The sequence below is a fragment of the Chaetodon auriga genome, chromosome 10, assembly GCF_051107435.1.
Source record: "Chaetodon auriga isolate fChaAug3 chromosome 10, fChaAug3.hap1, whole genome shotgun sequence".
In the NCBI taxonomy this organism is placed as follows: domain Eukaryota; kingdom Metazoa; phylum Chordata; class Actinopteri; order Chaetodontiformes; family Chaetodontidae; genus Chaetodon; species Chaetodon auriga.
In genome coordinates, this window is record NC_135083.1 from 11503771 (window position 1) to 11515162 (window position 11392).

Sequence of the window (11392 nt, forward strand, 5' to 3'; positions counted from 1 at the left end):
ACCTAAGTGATGTTTTAAATATAGGACTTGAATGCAACACAGACTTCCAGTCTGGGTTTAGCCATTTGACAGAGTAAAAGAAAAACGGTTGAATGAAATAAAATGAAATAAACTGGCCTTGTCACAGATTTCAAACATGCACAAAGCAAAACTGTGCAGTTTCCTTTCAGCCATCTGAAGAGTATGTAGAATTAGGGATCTTTATTTCTACTTTTTTTTTTTTTGTTTGTTTTGATTGGCCAATTCTGTAAAGTTTATTGGGCAACGTCGGCAGCATCAGGAGTTTCCTGCTGACAATGAGAATTGTGTGACTTCATCTCAGTCATAAAGATAAGATGTTTCAATCAGTCTGGCACATAAACACAAACCTAACCAGCATACTGCAATACAACCTTTAGTCTTTACCAGAGGACTACATTCTCTCTCTCTCTTTCTCTCCCACTATATATATCTATATATAGAATAGATATATATAGATTACAGTAACAATGTTGGGGGCAACGTACTGAAACTCCCTCTCTCTCTCTCTCTCTCTCTCTCTCTCTCTCTCTCTCACACACACACACACACACACATTACCTCTGGTGTGTGTACACATGCAGAACAGGACATGTGGGGTGGACAGACAGGAAAGGAGTAGTCACTCCCACAGTCCAAAAACAAGTACTGTCAATCAGTACAGAACGGTGAGGAGGTTTCACTCTCACTACGTGGTGTTTGGCTTTGGTTGTGCAACTGTAGCTGTCCTCTCCAGTCAAGAAGACTCAAGCATAAAAGGAGGAGCTCAGATAGACACTGGCTTTACAGAGGTTTGGTGAATTTGTCCAACAGACAGAGACATGGAGAAGATGGACTGTTCAACTGGACATTATTTAGTGCAGCGGAAGGTTCTGGATGAGATAGGACTGGATGAAACAGCACAAAAAGGGATGTGGTCTGCTAAACCAACTCTGGGTGAACGGGTGAAGGAGTCTCTGAGGTAAAAACAGAGAGGAGAGTACATGGGGGAGAGAGGTGCGAACTGGAAAACAGTGGGATAAATAATGATGCGGACTGGCAACAAGGATGTGTTTGTGTTTGGATGTGAATATATTTTTTGTGTTACTATGCATGATGGCTTTACTGCATCATGCATGACTTGAGAATGAGTTCCGGATGACTTTGTGCATGTGCATCCAAATGTATGTGTGTGGATGTTAGTTTAGAGTGATGATTAAAGAAAAACGCTGAGTAATAGTTTCATCTGAGTCGTTCAACGACAGACGAGCAAAGTTCACAGTTTTATTAAGTTGGAAACTTTCATTATAGCCTGTGATACATCATGTGAAACAAATATTCAATCAATCAAAATTAAATATTAAGGAATCACAATACGGGACATGTTTTAAGATCAAATACTTCCAGTGCAGTGAATTAATGATAATCTAGTAACATTTCAGCAGAAGAGACTCAATTTGTGCTCTCAATGTAACAAGTTAACCCAATATCTACCCAATAAAAGATCTAATATTTGTTCATGTAGGTGCTCTCCCACTGTAATATTCAGTTCACTACTACACTGTATATGTCATAAGAAGAGAACAGCAGCACATTCACGTGCTGGTGTTATCCAGTGTGTCACTGTTTTTCAAGGCCGACTGATAAAAACTGTAGCAGGTGTTTCAATTCACAAGTCTAGTTTCGGACATTTCGATTTGTTTTTACAACCATTCCATTTTTTTTTTTTCATAAACTAACAAAACCAAGACCAAAAACCTACATATTAGGGTAGCAAGTACCCATTATTGTCATTGTCGATTAATCTGTTGATTATTTTCTCAATTGATCGATTAGTTGTTTGGCCTATAAAATGCCAGACATCGTCAACGTCCTCAAATGCCTTGTTTTGTATGCAACCCAAAGGTATTCAGTCTGGTGTCATAGACAAGTAAAGAAACCAGAAAATTATCACATTTAAGAAGCTGGAATCAAAGGATTTTGACTTTTTTTCCTCACAAAATTACTCAAACTGATTAATTAACTAAAGGAAATGGTGTGCTCAGTAGTTTGTATTTCTGCCATATCTATTGCAGGTGTTCAGTGCCCCGGCTGAAGCACACAGTGCTGAGCTGGGTCCCCGTTCTCGCCTGGCTGCCTCATTACTCCTTCAGAGAGAACGGCATAGGGGACCTGATCTCTGGCTGCAGTGTTGGCATCATGCATCTGCCACAGGGTTTGTATGAATGAAGGTGCACAGTGCTTCACAAATTCAGCAAACTTGTTCACTTTAAAGAGCAGTTCAACATTTTACGATGTGCACTTATCCTCTTTCTTGCTGAGACAGAGAAGAGAAAATTGATACCACTCTGTTGTTCATTCAACATGAAACAGGAGAGGATTAACTTAGCATAGCATAAAGACTACAAACAGGGGGAAACAGCTAGCCTGGCTCTGTAACATGTAACAAAATCAGCCACCAGAAGGTCACTTATTAAAGACTTAAAAGTTGTTCGGTAAAATAGACAAATTGTGGTTTTACAGGAGTCTCTGCTGGTTGGCTTATTGTTTTAACCTTTTAAAACAGTTCTTTAAACTGAAAATAACTTTTTTTTTCTTTTTTAACCAGGCATGGCATATGCTCTTCTGGCTTCCTTACGCCCAGTGTATGGCCTTTATAGCTCCCTCTACCCGGTGCTGGTCTACTTCATCTTTGGTACTTCCAGACACATCTCCGTAGGTGAGTGAGAGAGTCTGTGAGAAGGCGCCACTGATTCAAACTGAACTTAAACTCATCCTTGCTTGTGTCTTTGTGCATGACTGTGTGTCTTCATGCTCGGGTTCTTCACATTCAGGTACGTTTGCTGTTATCAGCGTCATGATTGGGGGTGTGACGGAGAGGCTGGCACCAGACAGTCACTTTATTGCAAACAGCACTAATGGAACAGCAGATGTGAACATCGATGCACGTGACGCGTTCAGAGTACAGATAGCATGTTCCATAGCAATCCTGGCAGGAATCTTCCAGGTGTGTTTGTGTGTCCATTGTGACCAAATTGAAAACTATTAGTGACCGCACTGGGATACCTTTTCAAGTCATATTTCACCCCTTTTGACTAACTGGCTGTCTTTTCCCAAGGTGCTTTTGGGTGTGATGAAGTTTGGTTTCGTGGTCAATTACCTCTCTGAGCCACTAGTTCGAGCCTACACCACAGGATCAGCATGTCATGTGTGCGTCTCCCAGCTCCATTACCTGTTTGGAGTCTCGCCGGCTCGCTTCACTGGTCCCCTCTCCCTTATTTATGTGAGTGTGTCATCGTGCATTACACAATTCACATATGGATACTGATGGAGGGACTGATTGATAGACTTAGAGCAAAGTAATGGAGGGCATTACTACAGCACGGTAGTAAACACAGGTCTGGTGAAGCTCATTGTGTTTTGTGTGTTCTGTTGGTACTGTTAAAGGTGTTGATTCAGCCTGTTGTTCCCTTTCTGACTAACTAAAACACTACAGTATTAAAATGACAATTTACCATTTTACAGGCAGTTGTCCTATGTGCTGTGCTATTTCTTCAGTTCACCTCATATTACTGTTTATTCAAGCCAAACAGCCATAATACAATAGATGCATTATAACATAGTTATGTTAAGTTATGTTTGTGTTCTGCTTGGGGGAGTCATGGTTGACTTGGGTGTGTCACATATATACTGTATAATCTTTAAAAGTGTGTTTTCAAAGCGACTTCAGGTAACCAGGTAAAAGCTGCAGATAATCGCCCGCAGAATCTCTCTCAAACTTACATAATGTGTCAGGAACAGAGATCATGCTAATTAAATGCAGACAAAGAAACACAGTGTAGCTCAGTCTCATTTACAGAACACATAAAACACACAGCATCAGAAAGCAAACAAAAGGAAAGAGACAACCGGTGTCATAGGACGTTTCCTTTCCTTTATATTTTCTTCTCCCTGCTTGAGGTGTAATCACCAGCAAGTCATACCAATGCAAATTAGAGTCTCATAAAATATGCAAAAACTACTGGGGCAGCAAGATGGACAAGCCTGTGGGCAGACCACCATTGAACGTATGCACACTTCACTGCATTCTTCACTCCATGTGGATTAACCTGATTTCTCCCTCCGTTCTCCCTCTCTCCTCCTCTCTTTTCCTCAAAGATTCTGGTGGATATTTGCCAGCTGCTGCCAGAGACTAAAGTGCCAGAGCTGGTGGTCAGCCTGGTGGCGCTCTCTGTTCTCATTGTGGTCAAAGAAATCAATGCCTGCTACAGACAGAAGCTGCCTCTGCCCATCCCTATAGAACTCATAGTGGTAAGCCCTCACTTGATCAGCGGGTGTGTTCATTTAATAGTCCAGCAGGAGGCATCTTGGCCACAGTGATCATACGGGAACTGAGGGACAGATGACTTTGCTTTACACTCATCTAAAAGAGGAGTTGCATGTGCTGGAAGCTTTGCCCCACACAACATTCCTTGTGCCTTTTTTTCAACAGGTCATAGTAGCAACAATCATCACCTACTTCTGCGGACTTAGGAGTAAATACAGCATCAATGTGGTTGGGGAGATTCCCAGTGGGTAAGTTTGTGTGTGTGTGTGTGTGTGTGTGTGTGTGTGTGTGTGTGTGTGTGTGTGTGTGTGTGTGTGTGTGTGTGTCTGTAGGCATAACAGAAAGAGACAGGTAAGGGGAGCGGTGAGATACAGGATAGCTGTTAGTGGGCTGTTCACAAGATCACAGGCACAAAAGTACAGTGTTTCTTGGTTGGAAGATATGTGGGGCTGTGATAAGGCAAAGTAATGGAGTCACAGTGTGAGTGAGTTTCTCCTCCGGTCCTGGAAAAGCTCCTGTGATGGAACATTGCATAAGAGAGCAAACACACAGAAAACTGGGTCCTACAAACATGCTGAAGGATATAAAAGTTAGGGGTTAATTGTGCAAAGGCATCATTATTTTATTTGTCTTTCAAGACAGCGTTTGTAATAATTAGATGCTAAAGACATGAACATTAACATATTCATTTCTACATGGGAGGATTTGAAAAACTTGTTATCAGCAAACTCAACCATGTGGGACATTGTGAGCTGCCCTAATGCCCTGAGCTGTCTGTAGAGATGCCTTGATGTCAGGACTCTGTGTACTGTGCAAGGTGACAGTGATAAAAACCTGAAACGTTCATCTTCTCTTGCTGCTCCAGGCTCAATGCTCCTCGCACTCCAGATGTCACATTGTTCTCAAAGGTGATAGGCGATGCTTTTGCAGTGGCCATTGTGGGCTACGCCATCAATATTTCCCTCGGCAAAACATTTGCCCTCAAACATGGCTACAAGGTGGACAGCAACCAGGTGAGGAAAAGTCACACACACACACACACACACACACACACACACACACACACACACACACACAGAATTCAAAGCTACTGTTCAAATAGTACAAGTAATACATTCTTAACACGTAGCACGTTACTTTTTTGTAGTAACAAAGTAATATAACATTCAGTAATATTATTACAGCTACTCTATCACATGGCGCATTCTTTGCTTTCAGCAAATTTGGTACAAAGAAGTGAAGTAGTAACCTAATAATAATAATAATAATAATAATAATAATAATAATAATAATAATAATAATAATAATGTATCTGGAGGAATTTTCCCAAAAGTCCGCATAACATAACGTCAACCCTCTAGGGATGTGAGTCGACAAATTTTTTTTCCAATGCCTTTTTAGTAGCATCAACCTCACGGTTTCGTGGTTACTGTCCAGATTATGGACTTGAAGAATAAATGAACGCCATCAGCCATGAGACACAGCTGAAACATGAGCCTGCCTGTTGTGTGAGACATGCAAACAAATAAAATGTGTCAGACAAAGCAAACTTAAAACCTAACATTGCCACAAGATTATGTTACATGGATGTAACCTGCAACTCGACTGGCTGTGAGTAGATAATTATGGTTTCTTTTTTGTTACAGGTGCTCAGCTCAGTTCAAATAATTTAAACTTATTGTATTGGCATGAATTACAAAAGTAATATGCTCTCAGTTATAATAATAATAATCATCATCATCATCATCATCATTTTCCATTTGATAAATGTTTTTCTACATTTCACAACAAGAAGTTTCTTTTGTTTCCTCATAGCCCGCCTTCACCAATCTCTTAATGCAACATCAATGTCTGAATTATATCCTAACAGTAATGACAGACTGAAACTGGATCGCATAAACCTCTTAAGGAGTTGACCAAAGATGCATTTCAGCCATTAGTTGTACAAGCCAATTTACAAATGTTTTCTCCCAGTCCATAATGTCATGTTACAGAGCCATCCAGGATTCACCCCACAGTGGAACACATACAACATTTACTCTGCATAAGAGAGCAATCCAGTTTTACTTTTGATTACTTATTATGAATCTGACAAAAGTGAATGAGATGCGGTTGGTAGAATAAAGTGTGGATATAGTATGCTGCATGAAACAAGTATGCATAAATGGCATCAGAGATACTACAGAAGAGTATGTATTGCTGTCTCTGTTGTGGAGGTGTTCTCTCACTCGTCATCATCATGCCAAACCATGGCCTGAGATTGAACTGCACTCTCTTTGCTAGTACAGCAGGTCATTTCACCACAAAAATGATTAATGTTCCCCTGGGTATACAGTATGTTCACACAAAGAAAGAGCCTCTAACAAGCCATGCTTTCTTCACAACGCTGTTTTTCACACGCATGTGTAGACATACTGATGTGGGGTTTTATTAAACCTCTTATTCTAGCCTATAGCACACTATTCACACATACACACACTTGCAGAGGCATGTGACTGAGATCATTCTGCTCTGAAAGGAGACAGGCTGGGAGCAGTCACAGCCTCTAAGAGCTGGCTTGCTAAATTATTAATGCCCAACTAGCTTTACGCAGTCAAGGGTGCCTTAAATGTGCTTGGCACTGCTCTCAGCATTGCATGGATGTGTTGACATGGCCATAAAGATAATGAACAACACATTCTTGTTTTTCACCTGAAGGTTACAGACTCCAGACATACATGGACTAATGCCATTTAATACTAATAGCAATACTAATAGCATCATATGTCAGCATCGAACGTAATCTGTTTCTCATCTTGAATGGGCGTATTCTACTTGAATTTGAAATGTTGCATCTGTCCTGCTGCTTCTCTTTTTCCAGGAGCTGGTTGCTTTGGGTCTGAGTAACACTGTGGGAAGCTTTTTTCAGTGCTACCCTGTGACTTCCTCCTTGTCTCGCAGCCTCGTCCAGGAGAGCACAGGGGGCAAGACACAAGTAAACAGACACAAAGACATATGTGCTCCAACAGCACAAATACCTCTGATTGCATCCAATTTTCATGTTCACTTGAGACCATTTATTGTACAATAAGTGTGTGTTTGTGTGTGTGTGTGTGTGTGTGTGTGTGTGTGCGTGTCATCAGGTTGCAGGAGTGATTTCGTCCGTCATCGTGCTGATCACAGTTCTCAAAATAGGTGCTCTTTTTGAAGATCTTCCCAAGGTAACGCTCTCCTTTCCAGTACTATTTCTTTTTTATGATCAATATCTCTCTTGGCAGCGAAAGCAGCAAATACATCTGTGTGTGTGTGTGTGTGTGTGTGTGTGTGTGTGTGTGTGTGTTCCTCAGGCTGTCTTATCCACAATAGTACTTGTGAATTTGAAAGGAATGTTCAAGCAGTTCACAGACGTGCCCATGCTGTGGAAGACCAACAAGGCTGATCTGGTAAGACTAAATCCTCTTTAAGAGTGATTCTGCTCAGTTAAGTACTGCGTGAGCCTTACAGCACTTTGAACCCGCTGACTGTAAGTGTTCATGCTGCCCTCTAGCTGGTGTGGCTGGTAACATTCATGAGCACCATCTTGCTCAACCTGGACCTGGGTCTGGCTGTCTCCGTTGGCTTTTCCATGCTCACTGTCATCTTCAGAACACAACTGTAACTACACACCACTCATCTATTATTGATGTATACACAAACACGAGGACAGAATTTGATGTTTTTTTTTTCAAAGCTAAAGGGCAGTTCGTTCTGTAAAAATGACATGTTAATGCCTTTCAGACCCCGCTACTCGATCTTGGGCCATCTGTCAGGCACTGAATTGTATCTGGACATAGACAGTTACAAGGAGGTAAGAGTCTATTAGTGATAGATGACATTTGCTCACTATCATATTTATCTATATTTAGTCAAAAGGTTGGTTCACTCAAATGATAAAAAAAACATTTTCTCATTTACCAATTGTGGTATTTAGCCGTATATATATAACTTTGTATTTATTTGTTCTGTTAAGGGCTTCAGTAAAGGCTGAACTCCAAGTGCAGGCAGACTTGGAAGGTTTGAGACAAGAGGAGATGATCCTGAGACACAGGGACAGCAGACTCAGTGACTTAGAAAAACAGGCAAAGCAAAACTCTAGAGCACAGAGCAAAGTACAAGGAGAGCAAAGAGGCCAGGGTGTGTTAGCAGGCTAGTGAGTACAACAGTCTGGCAAAGGCTGGTGGGGATCTCAGTTTTTATCCTGTGGCTGATGAGTGTGGATTGGCTGCAGCTGTGGTGGTTGATTGGCATATGGAGCAGGTGTAGGTGAGCCATGATTGGAGAGAACCGCCCAGATTCTAAGAGATGAGATTTCTGCCACCACCCAGTAAATGGGCGAGTCTAAATGGTGGTGAATGTCTTTCCCGGAAAAATGGACCAGTTCAATAATCACTGAGTTCACAGTCAACAGTTTTCATTGGACTATTTCTGCAGCAGAAAGGATTTTTTAGCCATGCTAGGCTCTAGGAATGGCAATGCCAGACAGTCAGTCCACCGCTTTGGACTGTTTCCATAAAATTTGGTGAAGATATTCATTGCTCCCGAATAATGAAACCCAATGACTTTGGTCATAGTTTGGCTTGCAAATATTTTCAAAATGAAAGAGATATTCATCAACCTTAGCTTAGATGATGAACATCACACTGGCTTAACATCCGCATGTCATTGTGAGTATGTTAGCATGCTGCTGGGGAGCAAATCTATGTTCCCAGAGTCCTATGATTCAGTTACTTCGGGTCAAAACCCTAACCCTAACCTCAGGACTGACTCCTGCTGAGGCTAGCAATTGGCTCAAGCACAGCTGTGCCTCAGAACATCCTCACACAGCTTTTGGGGATACATAGCTGTAGTTTCCTTAAAATACAGTAATCCACACCCATTGTACTGTGTTGGCAACACAAATCTCAAGAGCAGAACTATCTGCATCATTAGATACAACTAAAGCTAAATTCAGCCCTTACAGGAATACTCTGTTTCAGTCAGTAAGTGATGGAAAAATCCCATTTAGTCAAAGAATACCTGGGGGATGCTGAAAGTGCATATGAAAGCAGAACAGGGTGCGAGTGTCTGAACTCTTCTGCCTCATGATGTGTCCCCGCAGGCTAAAGAGATTCCAGGAATTAAAATCTTCCGTTCATCTGCAACTATTTACTACACGAATGCTGAGATGTACTTGGAGGCCCTGCAAGAGAAGGTGTGTGTATGTGTGTCCGTAACTGTGGATGTGTGTTTGATTACAAGATGTAATCCCTGCCCGCTCTCCACGGCACCCTTAATTGCTTTCATTATCTCTCTCTATCTTGTCTCACTTTCTCTTCTCTCTCTTTAATGTGATGCTCGGCTTTTTGTGTAGAGCGGAATTGATACTGGGGAGTTGCTGATGGTGAAGAAGAAACAAGAGGCGAAGCTGAAGCGTAAAGAAAAGAAAGAGAGAAAGAAAGCTGAAAAGGAGGAAAAGAAACAAGTATGATATCCTAAACAACACATTTAGATATACCTCAAGTTGCACAAATGATGGATTAGAACTAATACTTTTCACTCTTTCAATCTTTTGGCAGAAAAAAGCAGTTTTTTTGACGGAGTCAGAGGTGAACGAGGTGAATGGAGTGAAGGAACAGGGGCCCTTAAGCCTGATGGAAATCTCTACAAATGGCCTCAGTAAAGGCCAAGTAAACAGGGCTTACCAACATGACACGACCATGTCAGACTCAGATTCAGACACTGGTTGCCATGGTGATGACAGCATCACCCAGGTATCGCACAAGCACAGTGATGAGGAAAAGGGCCTGGGCTGCGGATCAGGCACGCACAGCGTCATCTTGGACATTTCGACAGCCAGCTTTGTGGACACAGTCGCTGTGAAGACCTTGAAAAATGTATGTGGGTGCCAGGATCTGTGCGTGTGGACATTCATTTAATCATCGGTGTTAAAATAAGGGACAGGAGAGGGCATGTGTGTTTATTTACATTTTTTAAAAGAAAGATGACAAAAACAAACCCAAAGTCTGTCTTTTTCTCCCAGATATTCAGGGACTTTGGAGAGATTGGTTTGGACATCTATCTAGCAGGCTGCCAAGGTGAGCGTCACATCAGACAAAACAGAGACAAAGTTAATGTCCTTAATCCAGACTCGAGGCGCGGAAGCTTCAGATAATGAATGCGTCAAGGTCTCCGCCTCATTGGCGCCACACTGTTCCCTGTCATGCACATCAGTCAAACATAAATATTTATTTTTCTAATCACAAAATGTTTTCTGCCTCATGTGCCCGCAAGGTCGCTCATTGTCATGCATGCTTTTCTGTGTGTTCAAACATCAGCGTGTGTCGTGGAGCAGCTGGAAGCTGCAGGTTTCTTCTCAGAGTCCATCTCAAAGAGCAGGCTGTTTGTCACAGTGCACGACGCGGTGATTCATATTCTCCACAAACTGGGATGCACAGACATCGCACTTGTGAGTTCATCACAATGAATATTAATTGCACTTCTGAGCTCTCTGGGCTTCACTTGTCCTCGCTGTAATATATTCAGAAACGTTCCTACCTTTTTTCCAGGACGTGTCCTGCACTAGTAAGATGTGACCAGCAGGAGTCAGACTGCTCCAACTCGCCATCTTCCTCCTCCTCCTCCTCCTCCTGCTCCTCCTCTCAGACTGCTGGCTGTTCCATCGCTCACCGTTGGTCGTCATTGTCTCCTCCCCCTTCAGTGGGGGAGAATGCACCACCTTGACATGGCGGTGGGTTGCCATGGAAACACAGGGAGCCGTTGCTGTGGCAACAGGCTTTTTATGATATCGTCTAATGAGATAGCCAGTGATACGTCACTGCAGCTCTCTCTCTGTGGTGTGTGTGAGGGACAGGGGAGGGGCGGGGTGGGAGTGAGTGGGAGAATGTAACACTGGACTAATAGGAGTCTGTATTTATAGCCTGTGTGAGAGAGTAGAAAGTGAGTGAAAGGTTGACTGTAAGGGGAAACTCATATGAGAGAGGTGTTGTTATGAGCGATGTGTGTGTATATGCTTGTCTGTCAGTCTACTTTCTCGAACCAATGCAACTGGCC

The 11392-nt window shown here is 42.2% G+C and overlaps 1 protein-coding gene across 1 annotated transcript; it reads left to right on the plus strand.

Moving 5' to 3' along the window:
- The first annotated feature begins 839 nt into the window (after positions 1 to 839).
- slc26a6l2 (solute carrier family 26 member 6, like 2) lies at positions 840 to 10990 on the plus strand. Its single transcript, XM_076740301.1, has 19 exons — positions 840 to 979; positions 2073 to 2212; positions 2606 to 2716; positions 2832 to 3004; positions 3116 to 3280; positions 4156 to 4308; positions 4490 to 4572; positions 5190 to 5337; positions 7185 to 7298; positions 7447 to 7524; positions 7651 to 7746; positions 7851 to 7957; positions 8081 to 8150; positions 9441 to 9533; positions 9693 to 9803; positions 9898 to 10215; positions 10362 to 10416; positions 10657 to 10787; positions 10888 to 10990. Exons 1-19 carry the CDS (start codon positions 840 to 842, stop codon positions 10912 to 10914), a joined length of 2313 nt encoding a protein of 770 aa, XP_076596416.1. The 3' UTR covers positions 10915 to 10990.
- Positions 10991 to 11392: the final 402 nt, after the last annotated feature.